The 20,243-nt window shown below is 37.4% G+C and overlaps 1 protein-coding gene across 12 annotated transcripts in view; it reads right to left on the bottom strand.

Annotated features, from left to right (window-relative positions):
• BMPR1B (bone morphogenetic protein receptor type 1B) overlaps positions 1-20,243 on the bottom strand; it is a 394,237-nt gene that overhangs the window by 24,871 nt on the left and 349,123 nt on the right. For 7 of the 12 annotated variants that reach the window (XM_049104973.1, XM_025424270.3, XM_025424260.3 and 4 more), the window contains 5 exons: positions 19,655-19,814; positions 12,915-13,017; positions 12,287-12,389; positions 2,215-2,311; positions 1,030-1,168 (listed from right to left, as the gene is read on the bottom strand). In XM_049104973.1, the coding sequence (XP_048960930.1) occupies positions 1,030-1,168; positions 2,215-2,311; positions 12,287-12,389; positions 12,915-13,017; positions 19,655-19,797 (585 nt within the window). In that variant the 5' untranslated portion in view covers positions 19,798-19,814. The remainder of the gene's footprint in view (positions 1-1,029; positions 1,169-2,214; positions 2,312-12,286; positions 12,390-12,914; positions 13,018-19,654; positions 19,815-20,243) is intronic. The other 5 variants (XM_049104969.1, XM_049104967.1, XM_049104972.1 and 2 more) reach the window with 1 other exon arrangement.

Raw genomic sequence — 20,243 nt, 5'->3', positions numbered from 1 at the left:
TTTCATGGATATATACTAATCCCCCAAACTCTTCAAGTTGTATACATTTAAATATATACTTTTATACGTTATATAGATATATAGCTTTCATATCTCAAAAAACTTACAATTTTTGACTTGAGATTTAAAAACAAACACACACTTATAGTACTAAAATAAAAGATCACTAGGGCGCCTGGTTGGCTCAATCAGTTAAGCATCTGCCTTCGTCTCAAGTCATGATCCCTGGATCCTGGGACTGAGCCCGGCATCAGGCTCCCTGTTCAGTGGGAAGTCGGCTTCTCCCTCTCCCTCTGTCTCTCCCTCTGTTCTGTTCATGCTCACTGGCTCTCAATAAAATAAAATATCCCCCAAACAATAAGTAAATATGATATCCAAAGTCAGAACCAGACAATAAAGATTAAGAAAATCAATCCTAAGAGTTTGTTAGGAAAATATTTCTTATTAAAATTGTTATTTTCCATCCCAACAATCTTTTTATATGGTCTGTAAAGGAATCAAATGTTTTTTTCATTAAAACAAGAGCCTTGGATGCATTATATGTTTTCTTCAATGTTGGCAGGGTTGGTCATCAGAAAATTAAACCTCTCAGGAATGGAAAAGCCAGAACTTTGCCCTGAAATATAAGCCCTCCAGCTGAAATGCAGTCTTCTTCCCCTGTAGAAATACTCAGATCCCAATTGGTTGTAATACTTTTGCCTTCAAAAGCCAGGCCAAAGTTCAGTAATGCTATCCTTACTGAAAACAGAGGGAAGATGGTCCCATGTTTAATATTTTCTAATCTGCTCCTTATCAGAATGTCTAAGGGTCTGGATTGTAACCATATACTTACATTAAAAAACCATCACCTTACCCCCAATATGTCAAAATGTTATCAGGAAGTCCTGCATCTAAGATCTGATGTCTAACTGACTATGTAGAGCTTCTCTCTGTCCGCTACCCTATCTGTTTCAGTAAAATGAAACCCTGTAGTTATTGACATTTCTCAGAAGGCATTTCCTTTAAATTCAAGATATGCTCTTCTCGTACCAGCAGAGGGAGGCCTGATCCACTTCCTGAGCTTTGAGACTGCTCAATTAAGTCTCTCAGGGATTCTCCAGGAGGAATGTATGTTTCGTCCTGTTCTAACCCAATGCTGTACCGAGGTCGGCTTTCTTGTCTTTTATACCTAAAGATGCACAGAGGAAGATAATTTAAGATACTGAGTTGCAACAATTGGCGTAAAACACTGCAGATAAAAGTATTCACAGCAGATTTCATTTTAGCATAAAAGAAGATAAATTTTTAGTATTTATTACCCTTAGTTATGATTTCGAAAATACAAATCATAATTATTTTGCTAACCTATTTTTTAAGTAAACTACGTGTTTTTACTTGGTCTCAACCATCTAAAATTCCTCTTCTCCCTTTAGTTGCCTATCTCCCAGCAGGGATTCCAAGAATACTTCTATATAGATTCAATACCCCTTTCCTAAAATTTTCCCCTTTAAAGTTCCTAATTAAAGATGAAAATCTGGGGTTTACAAAAGATTATAACAGCCAACTCTCCCATCTCAAGTAAGGCATACAGCAATAATGCAGATAAATTAAATAAATTTAAACTTAAGAAACGTTTTGTCAATTATTATGCCTCCAATTAGAAATGAGTTTACTTGAATCAATTCCTATTTGCAGAACAGTATCATAAATGAGTGTTACAAAAGGCAAAAGATAAAAATTTAAATGTCCTTGATATTTCACAGAGTAAAAAATAAGTTCTTCCGTGAACGAAAATAATTTGTCACTTAACTTCAAGAGCTAAGCTTATTTTATCTGAATAACTAACCTACAAATTATGTTTAAAATTTTTCATATTAGGGGAATTGTTAGCTTAGGAAATAAAGGATTACTAGAGTGACTCTTTGTTCAACATGGCCATTTCTTCACTCAGAATCAAATCTTGAGTAACAACTGGTTCCCAAATTCCCTAATTACCCTAAATTCCCTAAGGGTGAAAATTTACCTGGGTGACTTTGATGTCTGAAGCAGAAATGAGATAGCTATCTATTAACAGTTTCATTGAAACAAATATTTATCAATAGTAACTGATACTATCAGGGAAATCTAAGATTTAAAGAAGTCAAAGAAAGCTATGGTGAAAAACGTCAACAGGTGGAACAGTATGACGATGATACTTTAAACTCAAAATTCTACATCTACATGTTGGAAACTTACCTGAAGTAACAGAATAAAATAATAAGGACCAATAGCAAACTACAGACAGTTACAGATATAAGTAAGGCCTTGTGATGTATAGGTCCGTCAACAAAATCTGAAATTAAAAAGAAAAGGAGCCATAATATGGAGGATATTTTCACTTAAAAGTTAGGAAGCAACTCTTTCCTAAAAGTGTTGGCCAAGCCCCATATGCAAGATGCCCCGGGTCCTTTTAATCTGCCCACAGATAAGAGCAATACTGTATATTGCACAGTAAATATATACACATAATTAAAACTACGTAAGTTCAACTAGTGTAAATCATAATTCATCTAGGCACTCATTTCTTCCTCTCCGGAAGGCACAGGCTTGATGCAGAATGAAACTACAGAGTGTGAACAAATGTAAATGGATCAATGCCCTGAAAACATAAGGAGGTAATTCCTCTTTATTTCAGATCCAGCTGGGTTTACAGGGTTTTTCTCATGTGGTTTCTGAAGTGTTCCATATCATGATTTTGGATAAAAACTAATCTATATTTTTGTACATAAAACACACAGTCATCTTATGATGGATACAAAAGAAGAGGATTCCTCAAATGTTGTCAAATACAGAATATACGGATGTGCACCACTTTAAACAAAGATGCCTTTTAGAACCACATAGCTAACTTTTCCATCCAAAAATTGCATATTTTAAAAGAATGGGTATGTTCTACTCAAAGAATTATTGTGTGATCCTCTTATAAAACAAATTATTAAATATTATTCATGTTGTTTTAACTCCAGTTCTTGACAAATCAGATTTACTTACAGTGTGATTTCTCAAACCTCATATAAATAAAAGTAATCTGGAAAGCTTTATACAAATGCATATTTGCTGAATTCAGCCTCAGAGATTTTTATTCCAAGTATTTTATTTTTTACAATCATCCCAGGTGATTTATATGTAAGGACTCTCTGAAACATTTTGAGAAAACTGACCTAAAACCAGGTGCACTTATGTAGTAACAGAATTAGCAGTGTTCTTATTATGGGCACCATATACCCTTGAGAAAGTGATTACTGTTATTTAATTTTTAAAGGTATTATTGTAATTTATGACTTTGGTTACTATGAACAAGTTTTCCAACTGGGCTGTACACTTTTAACTGTATGGCTACCTAGACATTTTGGCTGGGGGCCGTATCCTACTCAATGTAACATTTTTTTCACTCAAAAGTATTATATATTCTATGAATAAAAACTAAAAATCACCAAGTAATGAAATAAATAAAATTGCCACCATCTCGCTTCTTGGGAAAATTACTACTAACATTTTAACATATGCCTTTGCAGTATCATTTCAATAAATAGGGAAAAAAGTTTATGAGCAAAGTATTTCACAAGATGGCCATATACTATTCACAAAGGCTAAAACAAAGGAATCCCAACTAACCATTGAAAGATGAATGGGTAAGCACTTTGTGGTACATACATGCATACATGGAATACCATTCAACCTTAAAAAGGAAGGAAATTCTGACATATGCTACAACATGATGAATCTGAGAACATTATACCAAGTGAATAAATCCAGGAATAAAAAGACAAATATTGTGTATGATTCCATGTCTATGATATACTTAGTCAAAATCATAAAGACAAAAAGTAGAATGATGGTTGCCAGGAGATGTGGGAAATTAATGTTTAATGGATATAGAGTTACAGTCTTGAAAGATGAACAGAGCTATGGAGATAGATGAGGGTGATGGTTATACAACATTATCAACATATTTAATATGACTGGACGAGACACTTAAAAGTGGCTAAGATGGTAAATTTTAGGTTATGTATATTTTACCTCAATAAAAACCTTGGAAAAAAAACACTGTTGCTTTATAACTAGATTACTTTCATTGATGATATCGTGAATATTTTCCAAAACAATAAATTGTTTTCCCACAATGTGAGTTTTAAAGACCACATAGTATATACAGACACATCCTAATTAGAAAGTTAATCTTCTGATAATCTTATTTGGAAGACCGTAAAGATTTTTCTATAACATACCTTTGCCGAAATATAAAATTCTGTGAACATTCTTGCACATACATCACTGCATACGTCAATGATTATTTCCTTAATCTAGATTCCTAGAACTATTAGGTCAAAAAATATATATTTTAAGGCTTTTCATACATTTTGTCAAAATATCCTTTAAAAAAGATTACGACAGGGATTCCTGGGTGGCGCAGCGGTTTAGCGCCTGCCTTTGGCTCAGGGCGCGATCCTGGAGACCCGGGATTGAATCCCACATCAGGCTCCCGGTGCATGGAGCCTGCTTCTCCCTTTGCCTATGTCTCTGCCTCTCTCTCTCTCTCTCTCTCTGTGACTATCGTAAATAAATAAAAATTAAAAAAAAACTTAAAAAAAAAGATTACAATTTCACCATCAATGTAAGCATATGTTTTAATTATTGTCAAATAATTTCAGTCTTACAGAAAACCTGTCGGGATAAAGAAATCTAATGTGCCCTTCACAGAGATCTCACATTTTTAAAATTTTTAAAATTTTACCATATTTGCTTTATAATTATCTTGCTCTCTCAATATGGGTGTCTGTATGTCTGTCCATACATATGTGTGCGTGCACGCACGTGCATGTGTGTATATATATACATACACACACATACATATACACATGTATATATGCACGCGCGCGTGTGAGTATATGTATATGTATATGTATATGTATATGTATATGTATATATATGGCAGCCCAGGTGGCTCAACAGTTTAGCACCGCCTTCAGCCCAGGGTGTGATCCTGGAGACCCGGGATTGAGTCCCGCATCGGGCTCCCTGCATGGAGCCTGCTTCTCCCTCTGCCTGTGTCTGTGCCTCTCTCTCTCTCTCTCTGTGTCTCTCATGAACAAATAAATTAAATCTTAAAAAAAAACCTATATATATACATGTATATATATTTGCATTCCTATTTCTATTTATTTAAATGTACAATTTGTAGATCATTTGAAGTTACAGACATAATGTCCTTACCCATAAACACTTCACAATGCACTTCCTAAGAACAAAGACTGTTTCACAAATGGTAATAAAATTATTGAAATGAGGAAATTAACATGAACACATAAACTGAAAGAATATCTAACTTAGAAATATTTGGATTTTTTGTTATAAATTAAAATCCACAGATCTTTATATTAATTTCTTGTCCAAATTCTGTTATGATTAATGTGATAATTTGCTCATCAGCCTAAAACATATGTATAACTATTTATGAATTATATTACTTGCAAAATATTAATGGAAGTAGTCTGCATCTGAAAAGACTAAATAAGAGACCACTGAAGAAAAGCAGCTGTTTGGGTTTTTTTTTTTTTTTTTTAAGATTTTATTAACTGATTTGACAAAGAGGGAGAGAGAAAGTACAAGCAGGATGAGTGGCAGGCAGAGGGAGAAGGAGAAGCAGGCTTGCTACCAGAGACCCTGGGATCATGACCTAAGCCAAAGGCAGATGCTTAACCGACTGAGCCAGCCAGGCTCCCCAAAAAACAATTTTATGTTAACAACTTGAGAAATGTTGCCAATGGTCCAGATAAAAAGTTCAGGAACCTCACACACTACAGGACAGGTCCAAAAACTATTCAGGCTTTAATACCCACAGAAATCATATAATGTAGTACATGCATTGTCTGAAAAGTATTGCTTAGGAAATCTTGAAAATAATTTGTAAACTCTTAAAATTAAAGAGGCCAAGATTTTTACATAATGATTTGTTGAGCAAAATTTCCCTCCATCAGGCTATATGTAATAAACCCCAGGTGAGCACAATACCTCTGCCAGTGAGAGCATAATTCACTATGTTTATACCTATGCAGGTGTACAAATACTGTTGCTGGAAATTTAGTATAAAATGTGTTTCCAATGTTAAGGATAACAAAGTAAAAAGCCTAGTCTGCAAAAAAATGAAGAGAATGCTGGATACTCAATTAAAACTAGAAGAACTAACTACTTAAGTACAATGTATTATCAGAATTTGCATGCAGAACACTTTTTTTAAGATTTTTTTTTATTTGAGAGAGAGTGAAAGTGAAAGAGAGAGAGAGAGAGAGAGCGCGCATGAGCAGAGGGAGGGGCAGAGAGAGAGGGAGAAGCAAATTCCCCACTGAGCAGGGAGCGTGATGCAGGACTCCATCCCAGGACCTGAGATTATGAACCGAGCCAATGGCAGGTGCTTAACCAACTGAGCCCCCCAGATGCCCCAAACTTTTTCATTCAAGTGATTAATTGTACTAAAACTCTCAGCCTCACTGTCTTTTACTTTCCATTTAAGTGCAGAATATATTCTGAATTTATATATCTATATTTCCCATCTTATTAGATTTATGATTTATGAGAGCAATGAGACTAGAAAGGATCTAAGGGATTCTTTCCTTAACCATCAAGCACTTTTTTTTCCCCTAAGGCTAGCATTACCTCCTATTTTCCTTTTCTTTGCCCCAATAGCCCTATTCCCTGCAGCCTCATCTACTGCCTGCTGTCTTCTGTTATGAATAGGTGATCCTTATCAATAAACCTTTTGTTTCTGTTGGTCATGCTGGTCATGTTTTAATCTGCCATTACCTGTGCTCAGAACATTAACAATGTAAACATTCAAGTCACTGCCACTCTTGGAAAGCGAACACTTCCAGATTCCTATCAGGAAAAGAACAGAGCACACAGTTCTCCCCAGGGCAGCAGATTTTTACCTGCGCTGTCACTCCAACTGCTCAAGGAAGTAGAACAGAGAACCCTCCAGGGAAGCCTGGTTCACTCTTAGAAACAAGGAAGAATCACCAATGGTTTCTTTTTTTTGTTTTTAAGATTTTATTTATTTATTCATGAGAGACACACACAGAGAGAGAGAGAGGCAGAGACACAGGCAGAGGGAGAAGCAGGCTCCATGCAGGGAGCCCGACACGGGATTCGATCCCGGGTCTCCAGGATCACACCCTGGGCTGAAGGCGGCGCTAAACCACTGAGCCACCCGGGCTGCCCAGGAATAGCATTTTAAAGCAAATCTATAAACTGCTCCAGATATATTTCTTAACTGAGTAGGAGAATAAGATAAAATTTAACTTTGGAAATTCTGTACTATAAAATTTGACTTAAACTACATTGAGATTACCATATTTCAAAACAGAATGCTGCTTCTGATACATTTATTTTAACACATAAACATATCTATTTCAAAAAATCGTATAAATTTGATTTTAAAACTAGAGACTAAAGCATCAGCTTCTGTTCATCTCAACACCAGTCACTTCTTTAAGTGCTCATTTTAAAAAAAATTAAACAAAAATAAGTAACCATAACAAGTAATTGGAAGGGAGAGGGGAATCTCATCAATTTCTCCTGCCTACACACAATTTGAGGAGAGCATTTTACTCACAGTATCTTGGTGAAACCATCTGATGCTGAGAGTCCAGATATACATTATTCCTCCAACACTCTGGTGCCCTGATCTCCAATCCTGCAGGCAGGGAGCCAGACTCCAAGGCACTGCTACCTCACCAGATAAGCCTCTCCATCAAAACAGACATCGCTTCCTACTCTTAGCACCAGCTGCAATGTTACAGGGCTTCCCAGATCATATTTTACTGTTTATGTGAAAGTGCTGCATTTGATCTAATAGCTCTCCTGATTTTCTCCTTCAAGAGGAACAATGTTATCCTAGGGTGTTCTGCATTTCTGGTGCTGAAAGGGAATAAGCAAAAGACCAGTATTCATAAAAGAAGTTCAACTGTATTCTGGCCCCCCTTCATCTTTTTCAACACAAAAGATGACAAATAAAATTTCAAGGACATAAATAAATGCTGATAAATACTTGTTGCATGTGATTGTGTATCCCTAATTTCCTGCTAAATGTACCTAAGTTTAAAAAAAAAAAAAGAGTCTGAGAAAACTCCAGATTAGTAGAAAGGATTTTGTTTGCTTTTAATAAGGACAGTTTATTTGTAGGCTTTTACCCCTACCCTCAGTACTTCTCTAATCTCTAATAATGAAACCTCACCTACTTATTATGTAGCACCTAGTAATACCGATGTTTTGAGATAAGGTTAATCATTTAACTTTTTTGGAAGAGCAATTATATAAGCAACAGCAACAACAAAAATGGTGATTTGGATATCTCGGCCTTTTAGTCTTTTGATAACAGAGTCTCTACATAATCTCTGCTTTCTCATAATCTAACATACAGATTTATAACAAATCTGCTGTAACAATACATAATAATCTACTAGGCAAGGTCTAGTAAAAGGAGTCTCGAAGTGTGGTTTCTGTACCAACAGTATTAGCAACACCTGGGAACTCCTGGAAATGCAAATTACTGGGGTCCACTCAGATATACTGAATCAAACTCTGGGTTGGGCCAGTAATCTGTATTTTCACAAGCCCTCCAGGTGAATTCTGATGCAGCTAAAATTTGAAGACAAGTGGGACTTAGTAAATATTAATTTAGAAGTAAGGGAGAGGAAGAATGAGCCAGCACGTGCCAGCACACAGGAGTGAGGTAGTAACTCTCTAATACCATATTCTAAGAATAAAAAAAATGCTAATTTAACAAATTAAATAAAGCAAATCAAATATAATAAACAGAAGGCTTTAAGGTAATTCTGCTTATTGATTACTGGGTGCTATAACCATTATTTAGAATTTCCTAACTCTTACATAGGTGAAACATTTTTTTTTTTTTTTTGAGAATGTTATTCAGAGCTCTCTGCAGAAGATGCCATAAGATGACACCATTGGCCCATTTCCTCTCTCTACTACATACTTTAGTAAGGGTAACCTTCACACAGTACTTAACTCACTGTTCCTCAGCTTCCCTATCTGTGAATGGGGATAGTAATCACAATGCCTTCCTTATCAGGTTATGAAGATTCAGTAAATTTGCATATGTTAAGTACTCAGAAAAGAGCCATAGTAAATAAGCACCCCATTCTCATTAGCAAATATTACAAGTATGAAGATGATTTCCATGGTCTTTGGCCAATCAGCCTCGGCTCTCAATTTTAGAGGGTCCCTCCAACCATGCCCCTTCCCATTAAGAAATGAGTCTGCAGGACCCAGGGGATGCGTCCACCCAGAACTTTGTCCCATCCCATTCTTTTTTTAAACCACTGGTCATCTCAGTGTATCTGGTGAAGGTTAAAGGGGAAGAAAAAAAGAAAAAGAAAAGGTCACAGCTTTATGGTAGAGCTATGTTATAAAATGCCAGTACTCTCAGACTGCAGCCAGCAGTGACTTTTATTGGACCCCAAAATGACTGCATCGGAAGGGTGAGGTGGAATATACAAAGAACTCACCTAGGTCCTACATGGGATTTTCAAAGTTCAAAGCAGTAAACTTTAATGCCACTAAATTCCACCCAAGTCTACTATCTTGTATAATTTTCAGTATTATGTACCAGCCATTCCTGCATCCTCCTTCCCATACTGCTCTAAAACAAGGATTATGCTGCTGCCTTTCTATTCAAAATCCTTTCACTCAGTTCTCTAGAGACTTATTCTACTATTTTTAAAAGTCCCTACTTTCTCAACCTCCTCAGAGAACATTCCCTTATCCGCCTCACTAGCACTATAGTGCTAACTAGAGTCTGGCTCCATCTACAGGACAATACTCACACTGCAGCCCTTTCTGCAAAAGGAAGAGTCAGAACTTTCCTAAACCTTACTGCAACTTCTAGGACACAGCACCTTCATTTTCATGTGAACAACCTTTTCTCCTCGAGGGAAGAGATCCTAAAATCTAGCACTTCTGTTTTCGTTTCCAGTCATTTCTCACCCTCCTCCCTCCCCCATTCCCAATACATAAGCCCCTATACTAGTGCTATTCAAAATAGTGTCAACAGACCGCCAACTTTCTGCAACTGGTTCACAAGGAAATACCCACAAAACCAGAAAGTAAACGTTTACAACTTTACAGCAATTTGACACCAGCACACTTCTCTAACAAGGTGTTATCAAACTCACACGGTGAGACACAAGGGCCACTACCTATATCCACATATAGATACTGTCTTTTTTCTACCAAAAGTATTACCCAAACTTTAATGTGCATACAAATCACTGAGGAATAGTCTTTAAAAGTAAGTTTAGTAGCCTGGGAGTGGGGCCAGAGATTCCACATTAATTAAATTAATTAATTCATTCATTCATTTCACTTATTTGAGTGTGAGTTGAGGGGCAAGGACAGAGGGGAAGGAAGGGGGAGGATCTCAAGCAGGCTCCACTCTCAGCACAGAGTCCCATACCAGGCTCCATCTCAAACCCTGAGATCATGACCTGACCAAAATGCAGAGCCAGACACCTAACTAACTGAAGCAGCCAGGCACCCTGAGATTCCAAATTTATAATGAGTTCCAAGTGATACTAATGATCTGATCTACAGACCTACTTTAAATAATGAAGTTTTAGACAACAATTATGAGATTTTCTCCAACCAGCCATGCTGTTTGCTACACCTATATTTTGCAAATGCTTCTCAAGCATTTACTAAACCTCTCACATTTACTACTGCCTCTGTTTAGTCACTGCTACTAAGAGACTGTGCAACTCTGAGAGAATTAAGTAGTTGCCCTGTGCTGCAATTCTTCATCTTTAAACAAGAAATAATTCTAAGTACCTCTTAGGATTGTTGCAGGACTCAAATGGGTTAACTAATGTGACACTGAACATAATGCTTGGCTTATGCCAGCCATTATAATTTTTAAAAATTTGTATTCCTGTCTTACCCCCTTAGGGAACTCCTGTTCATTCTTAAAGTCTTGTTCAAGTGTCACTTCTATGAAGCTTTTTTGACATCTCCCACCCCAGGCAGAGTAAACCACTCACTCATTTATGTCCTTACTGTATTTTACAATCTAACTCTACTAAGATACTCCTTTCTTTTAAAGATTTTATTTATTTATTTGACAGAGAGATAGAAAGAGAGACCGCACAAGCAGGGAGAGAGAAAGAAGCAGACTCCCTGCTGAGAGGGGAGCCTGATGCAGGGCTCAATCCCAGGACCCTGGGATCATGACCCAAGCCAAAGGCAGATACTCAACCGACTGAGCCACCCAGGTGTCCCTAACTTATTCCTGACTGAATATAATTTAATTATTTACATATTTCTCACATCCCAGTGTACATGTCTTGAGAGCAGGAATTTTCTGCATCTATTTCTGTATCCCTAACACCTACTATGCTGACTGGCAATATATTTAAAAAACTGAATGTTTTATGTGAATTATTATGAATCAATCCTTTAATGCTTTATAGGCTTCAGCAGAAACAAGTACTATAACATATTATCATCAAAACCAAGAGATACCTTGTTAGGAGGATTTTCTCAAGAAGTAAAATCAATCATGAGAAATCATTGTAAACCACTTATATAAGACTTAGGCCTCAGGACTCTGTGACAATTCTAGTCATTTATCTCTTGGAGAGAGCCAAGGAGAAGAAAGGAAACATGGGAGCGGTGTTTAACAAAAAGTCTTTCAGGTTGCAATACTTGTCTTTTTCAGTGAGCAACACTTAAATGCATAAGTTTTGAAATTAAATTCTCTAGAGATCTTCCTCCTTCTATCAGTATATTGATATATGATTTGACTAAAATGCAGTTGCTCTAGCCCAGACAAAAGGAAATGCATCTGGCAAATAATCCAACTCAGTCCTTTTTTTTTTTTTTTTTAAATGCATGTTAGCCGAATGGCATTTTTTGAGTGAAGTACAACTTCTGAGTGACACTTAGAGGTAAGCATAAGACACTGTCTCCCTCCTCTCTGCTCCTGAAGCCTACTACAAAGCTCTAGGACCTCTAGTTTTTACAGAGAAGAGGGGAGAAGTTAAAGAAATAAGATTCTCAAGCATGAAGCCACAGATGACTACTTTTCCAAGAACTACTTATTTGCCCATGTCTTTGAATCATGTCACTTTGCCTCGGTCCCCTGCCCCAGCAGTGGAAAATGATACAGGTACATTCATTTAGAAAACACAGAGCAATTCTAGTTTTTATTTTCTTTGTGCCTAAAATGCTTCCAGCCCCCAAGCTTCCCTCTCCTTACCTCTATTTTTCAGTGGAGGCAATGTAGGGTGTAGATCTTTATTACATTCATTCCGTTCTGTGCAGCACTCAATTGATCTTCTTTGATGAGGAATGGGGGTATCCTAAAGTTAAACCCAAACTGATATTAGCAGATTCCCCTAAATTTCAAAGTCACATAATCTAAAACTTTTCAGAGATCTAACTCTATGTATAGAACTCACTTAAAATTCTGATAATTTTCCTCAAACATCCTGAAAATACCACCTTCTATTAGGAAATGTCTCTTCAATGTCCATGTATTATCTTACTGCAGCTTTTGCAGTTCAACAAAACCACTATTACATTTTAATAACCAGGAAACATAGTTATAAACTGAGGAGTAAGGCTTGGATTAATGCAATTAATTTAACTGGAATCTGAGCAAGATCATCTAGTGAGTCACTAATCAAGAAGTTAACAGCAAATAGAAAAATAGTTGATTTTGAACTGAAGGCAGAGTTGGCCCACTAAGAGAATTTTCGAATCATTCTCCAACTTACTAAAAATAGGCTAGTGAAGAAAAGCAATTGTTTTATCTAACTTGAAACCTGACTGCTTGAGAGCTAGTAATGAAAGGTTACAAAGTAGAATCAAGTTCTCTTCCTTACCCGGCACTGAAAATCTGAGCCTTCTAGTCCTAGACATCCAGAAGTGACCACAGGCATCCCAGAATCATCTTCTTCAATCATTGTGAAACAATATCCATCTGTGCTAAAGACCAAACAGGCAAAGTAAGTGTGTGTGTGTGTGTGTGTGTGTGTGTGTGTGTGTCTACGAGGAAAGGAACATGTTTACCATTTGTTTTATTACATACAAGGAGAAAGTTGATGATCTTTACAGGTTACAATCTGCTAAGAGCATTCCAAAACATCCTTTTATGAAATTTGATGTAGACTATAAAATATTTGGTAATATCTTCTCAGTCTAGAAACTTGTTGAGAAAGAAGAAGCCAAAGTTTCCATATAACATATGCCATTAATAACCATATATACCAATGACTAAACACTTGCTTTGGTCCTCCGTAGGCATCACCTCCCCAAATCCAGAAAAATGACTCTGTGAGGAAGACAGTATTATTCTCATCTTCAAATGAGGTTTAGAGAACTCTGAGCAATTTTTCAAGGGCCTTACAGCAAATAAGAGGCCCGGCAGGGGTTTGACCCCATCCAGGTAAACATTTATGCTGGTTCTATTTGCTCCAAATGAAATAAACCTCTTACTGACAGACCAAAAGAAAGACAGGTAGGAGCTTGGATCAGCACAGAATAAGTGAGCTAATGTTCTATCTTTGGTCCCTCTGCTTTGGGGCTGGTCTGTCATATGGAAACATCAAGCTTTGGTAAGAAGCCAGGGCTTACACTGGGGGTGGGGTGAGGATGAACAACAGAAAAAGGGGGTTTTAACAAGATCATGGAAAGCAAAGAAACAAAACTCTAAATTTCCATATGGTTTTCCAGATTTAAAAAATTTACTTATTTGATCTCATTTAACCCTCTCAACAACAATGAAAAGAAAGTGATATTATTTCTATTTTCCAAATGAGGAAACTAAAGTTAGGGGGTCTAATAAATATGTATATGGTGGCATAACAAACAGTAAGATAATTAGGCCTTGAGTCTAGGACCTATTGCTTTATTCATCCCCACGCTTTGCACTATCCTCGCCTGGGGCCAAAGCTGGAAAACAAGAACTCTGACATACTGAACTATTTATAAACAGTCTTTACTGTCTTCACAAGTTAGGGTGATGAATGCCAGCAGATTCCTAATAAGTCACCAACCACTACTGCAAGTGCTAAGAAATAAAGTACTAAATCGTATCTCCATCATCTTCTCATACACATGCTTGCTCAGCATCCAAGACAGATATGGCAACGTAGCCCTAAAAGGTCAGGGGAAGAAAGCTCTGAGCATGGCATTAGCCATGATTTGTGGGTTTGTCTCTCTGTATCAATGGCAGCACCATTCTACCACACATTAGCCCTCCAGTTATCACCAACACCCTTAGAATGGTTTACTCAGTTTATAACCTCAAGTGATCCAAAATACCTCAGTTTATAAGAACTACACCAGCAACGTTCAAATATATTAATGAATGACTAGGAAGGGCCAATGATAAATCTCTTTGATAGACTAAGGTCAAATGCATGAATATTGTCATGGAAGAAAGACTGCCTCTGAACAGCCCTTGCTCTGAATTCTTTGGGGCTTTTTAGCCAATTTACGGAAATTGCTGTGGAAATCTAAAGCACGTAAACACTGAAGGCAATAAATAAAAAAGCTGTCCCTTAGAAATTTAAACAATATGAGCAAACAATACCCATGTGATTTTTTAAAATTCCTTTCCTTCCCATTTAGAACATATATATGTATAACTTCTATGTCTCATCAAAAGTAAAATTCAGGAATTATCAGAAAGAAAGTCACCTTGATTTTCTGACATTAGGAATTCATGGGGCTAGAAAAAGTGATACAGTATGTTAACTCTAAAAAGATTAATTTCTCCTTATTTATGAGTTCCTCTTACTCAAAATCTGAATGTATGGAAAGACACTCATAAGGATCAAAAAAGAGAATAAGAAAAGCTGGTTAAGCTGTTGGCAAGTGTTTCTGACAATGTCCTGGGAAATATAAAGAAATCAGGGAGAGTAAATTCAAGCCTTAAAAAAACACTCCCTTGTCTGCAAAGAGGGTAGAGCTAAAAATACAAAGAGGGTATGCAGGAGGAGAGAAGCCCTGGAGAAAAGTCAATGTCCCATAAGTCATCAATTCAGACAGAAATCAAATATGTAGCTGGAGGACAAGCAGAAAGGTTAGAGAATCATTTCAAGTGCATATTATCTGCAACAAAGCAAAATACTATTTTTTAAGGATTTTATTTATACATGAGAGAGACAGAGAGGGAGAAAGAGAGCGAGCATGAGCAAGGGGGAGGGGCAAAGGGAGAAGGAGAAACTGGCTCTCCTGGAGGGGTGGAGGGGATGTCCCAGGACCCCAGGATCATGACCTGAGGCAAAGGCAGAAGCTTAACCAACTGAGCCACCCCGGCACCCCAACAAACCAAAAATAATTTATAAGTTTCACAAAACACATGGCATGGTGAAAGTCACATGAAGAGTCATTACAGGAGATTTTGCAGCGTTCAGGTATGCAGTGATAGTCTAAGGTCCTAGGAATAAATCTGAAATTGGAATGGGAAGGATTCACAATGTAAAGTAACAGCTAGAAAGATATTTAGAAGATAGATATTACCTTGAGAGAGATAAAATAATGGCTTCACCCCTTCCTTTGAGTTGTGGATATTAAAAAAGTTTCTAATAGTTTATTCAGCATATTTTCACTACATTCTCTAACATGTATGCCACGAGGCACGGGAAACGGCATGGGTTTTGGAAGCAGACATACCTGCACCTGATAGGAATCAAGGCCAAGACTGAGTCTGGCCTTAGTGTTGACTAGTGATGTGATCAACGCTACTTATGAAAAGCTTAAAAACACTCTAATACATGTTTTCTGAATTATCAGGTGGGATTTGAGAATCTCTTTTAAGTCCTGATTCCGGCCACTTTTTTAGACTATTCTGTCCAGGAATATGAGAGTGGTAATGAACCAGAGACTGGCCAACTCAGATTGGCTAAGCACTACCTATTATGAGACCTCAGGCCACACAGCCCAGACGAGCCCTTATGTAAGCCTCAACAAAGCATACCCTGGTCTTCAGAACTGTTCTACCTAGGAGTGCAAGAGACTGAATGCAACATCATTCCAAGTGTGTTCCTCTGCAGGTCAGCAAACTGCTCCCTACTGGTCTGTGAGGAATTAATACAGAAATGGAAACTTGTAGAACAATAAATTTAGCTCTGCTGAATCTCTATAATAGAAAAATAGAAAAAAAATAAGTATGCAATTTGCAAGTATTTTTAAATCTATTCTCTAGTAATTCATTTTTATCGTGCTTTAGAAAAGTATCAGTGCAGCTGATTGGGTGTTGGGGGTGTGTGCATGTGTTTCACCAGAGACAGCATGACAGGTACTGATTTTTGGAAGTCAAAAAGTAGATCATGAGCTTATAGTAATGGAGGACTGAATTTATTCTAGGTCTTAGGCCCAGGAACAAAGTAGCCCCTGTGATTCACGCAACTGACCTCAGCTCCTAGGAGACTCAACTGGAGTTAACATCTTGTTAGCAAAAAAGATGTTCATTTTACTCAAGAGTGAATATTCGCTCCTTTGAGAGCCATTTCAAGGGTTGGCTGATGGTCAAGAATTAAGGACTTTGGAATAAATATTTCTTAACTACAGTTATCAAGGTCAATAAATCTGACTGCTGTGTTTTGGTTCTTACCCTACTTGACCTCTAACAGCTTCTAACACAGCTGACCTTACTTCCTCCCTCTGTAAACTTGGTTTCAATGATACCATACTCACTGTTCTATGTTCATTCTGGATCTTCTGGGAAGAGCCTCCTTGACCCAAGCATTAAATGTCTCAAGGCTCAGTCCTACCCTGGTCTATTGGATTATTTTATTACTATACTCAATTTTTCATGCACCACTCTAGCCATGGCTTCTCTCTGAAGTTGAGCTTGACTTGGTACCAAATCACTTGATTTGGAAAATGGAATGTTAGGGGACATCCCACAAATACAAGTTTTAAGATGCTGCTCCCTCACAGTCAAGTGAGAAGCTCTGGATAGCTTCTACTCTAAGAAGGGTTGACAAACATGTGGAACAGGCCTAAACTCAAGGAAACAGTCCAATGCCAAGCCCACCCAATCCAGCAGGGCCCAGCACAGCTGCAGCCCATTTGCAGGCCTAGGAATGAAAATATGAATGTCTTTAGCTGTAAGTCACTGTGATTTTGACACCATTTATTTCACAGCAAAAACTGACTCATCTTCTGCTCACTCTAGACTCTTCCCCCAAACTCATCTCAGCTGCAAATCCATATCCCATGGCCTACTCTTTGGTATCTCCATTTGTGGGGGGTCAAAAACCTTAAACTTGGGCAGCCGGGGTGGCTCAGCGGTTTAGTGCCGCCTTCAGCCCAGGGTGTGATCCTGGAGACCCTGGATCCAGTCCCATGTCCAGCTCCCTGCATGGAGTCTACTTCTCCCTCTGCCTGTGTCTCTGCCTCTCTGTCTCTGTGTCTCTCATGAATAAATAAATAAAATCTTAAAAAAAAAAAAACAAAACCTTAAACTCAGTATGTCCAGATTGGAACTTAATTACTTCTCTCTGTCTTCTTTCATTAAAAGCCTACACTGTACATCTAAATGTACATCAAGCAATTTGTGAAGCCAGTTCATCAAAATAAAACTTTCCTTCTAAATAATTCCCCAACACATTCACTTCCCTCTTGCACCAGCACCACCCTAGTCCAAGATCATGTTCTCTTACATGAACTGTCTTTCCTAAATCCACATTAATACCACTGCTACTCCTGCTTAAACAAATCCCCGTCACTGGCCTCCCAATGCTTCCAGAAATAAGACGAACATTCTTAATAAAGCCGGCCAGGCCATGTATAATCTTTCCTAGCTCCAGGCTCAACTATAGCCACACCTCCACCTGCTCCCTGCACTTTAGGAAAACCAGTCTTCTTTGAATATGCCAAACTTCTCCTTCCCACGCAAAGAATCTGTCCTGCAGTTAACCCTGTCTGAACACTTTCTTCCAAATCAACTTAGGACACTCCAATGTCCTATAAGGAAAATAGGACAGAATATTTAAAGTTGGGATAATTTTGCAAAGTTTTCACATGTGATCACCAGAACTATAGCTCCAATGACACACACAGATTTATTCTTAATTACTACAGACTCAGGCAAAATAGTAAAATATCCACCTAATATGTTTCTTCCTGATAATTTTATATTTTTCAGAAAACTTTGACATTTTCCTGATACTTTTACCATTTACTACAAACAGGTGGTATTTCCCAGTAAATACCATCTGAGCTCTGGAATCATTTTACCATGGCACAAGACTCCGTGATCCCAACTTTGTTCTCCATATAAGAGCCAAGTTACTGGACTTCCCTGGGCCCTAAATTCCTTATGTCTAATGATAAGAAATAAGCATGCCCTACCATGCTCAGTTGTTTTGCTGATTAAAGGAGATATGTAGGGATCCCTGGGTGGTGCAGCGGTTTGGCGCAGGCCTTTGGCCCAGGGCACGATCCTGGAGACCTGGGATCGAATCCCACGTCGGGCTCCCGGTGCATGGAGCCTGCTTCTCCCTCTGCCTATGTCTCTGCCTCTCTCTCTCTCTCTGTGACTATCATAAATAAATAAAAATTAAAAAAAATTTTTTTAAAAATCCTTTGATGTTTTAAAAAAAAGGAGATATGTATTTATGAATATACCTAACATTCCCCCCTATCGTTCAGTTAATATATATTTCTTGAGCTACATATCACAGGATATGCCTTCTTTCTCAGGAAGAAGAAAAAAAAAAAGCATTCAGCTCAGCTTTATGCTCCTTCCTGGGTAAATAGGCCCTAAATTATTGCTCAAATATTCTGCATGGACTTCAAACCTAGCAGCCCATGTTCCCATTTGGGCCTATTTCTTGAAAGACATACTGCTTTTCTGACATCTTAACTCTTGAGATCTGCACTTGTCTGGTTACTCTGCTATGTCTCCCTGGGCACACTGGTCTTATTAGGCTATGCCTCTTTAGCCACTGTTTCATGAGGAGTGTAAATATAGGCTAGAGTGCCTAGCAAAATGGATGTAGCTGCATTAAGATGCATTAGAAAGAAAGAGGTAAATAGTCCAGTTCCATATAAAGTTTTGATACAAATATGATTATTCACTAAGGAGTTTATTCTCTAGTACTCTGACAATGTCTCTCCTACCATCTGGTGGGCTCACATAAGCTCTATCACTACACTGCTTCCCAGAGTCAATGAATATTCCTAACAACTCAGGTGTTCTTTCTAAAATATTGACCACCAATGACAGGATGAATGGTTAAAACTAATAAAAATCCTCACACATTTGACACCCTCTGCTGTTGAATTTATTTTGGGGATAGGGTCTTTTAGGAAAAAAAAAAATAGTTTTGTCCTTGACACTTGTCCCAAGCTCGGAACCTGTGTTCTATGTTGATGTGCATATGTGATATATTTGCAGAAAGGAAGAAGAATCTCAGAATGCCATTTCAGGCCAAAATGCAATTTAATATTTTTCTAAGCACAGGTACAGCTCTGAGAGTTAAGGAGTTAGGCACTATTCCTCAAAATGTGTTCTTGGGTAACATCAGCCTACAATTTCGTAGTCAAAAAAGTATGACTTTTTGTTAAACCTAGGTTAAAACCTTTTGTTAAAACATTTATGACCAACCTGCAAATGTTGTTGACTGAGTCTTCTGGACAATGGTGGTGGCATTTGCAACGCAAGATCTTTGGACGAGGGGTGGGGACTGTACTCTCACCATCCTCTTTCTTGGTGCCCACATTTAATTTTCCTGAACTTCGCAAAAGCATGTTATCAAGTAAGTTTGCTGAAAAGAAGAAAGAGTAAGAGTTTAAGGATCTGTGGGAGAGTCCAACCAAAGTCTCCTATCCAAAGAATGAGGAGATTAAACAAAATATTAAGTATTTATGATACTTAAAGATTTAAACATAAAACAGATATTTTAATGATTTTGATATTAGAAATTATACTTATATAATTATTATAATCATATAATATATGTCTCACATAAAATAGAGAAATTCTCATAACCATTTCAGGGTAACAACCTATACATTAAATTATAATAGTTGTATTTGACTCAGTGCAATGAGTTCAATGAGCACTAGTACATAGATCATCTCTACTCTGTATGGTAATGGTATGAGTAAATATCATTCCTATTTGCAGATGAGAAAATTAAGACTCAAAGTTTAAGTGATCTAATAAATCATGAAGCTAGCATTTAAATCCAGAT

This window comes from Canis lupus, chromosome 32, assembly GCF_003254725.2.
Source record: "Canis lupus dingo isolate Sandy chromosome 32, ASM325472v2, whole genome shotgun sequence".
NCBI classification, from domain to species: Eukaryota; Metazoa; Chordata; class Mammalia; order Carnivora; family Canidae; genus Canis; species Canis lupus.
Note: the sequence above shows the minus strand (reverse complement) of the source record. Positions and strands in the feature narration are given on the sequence as shown.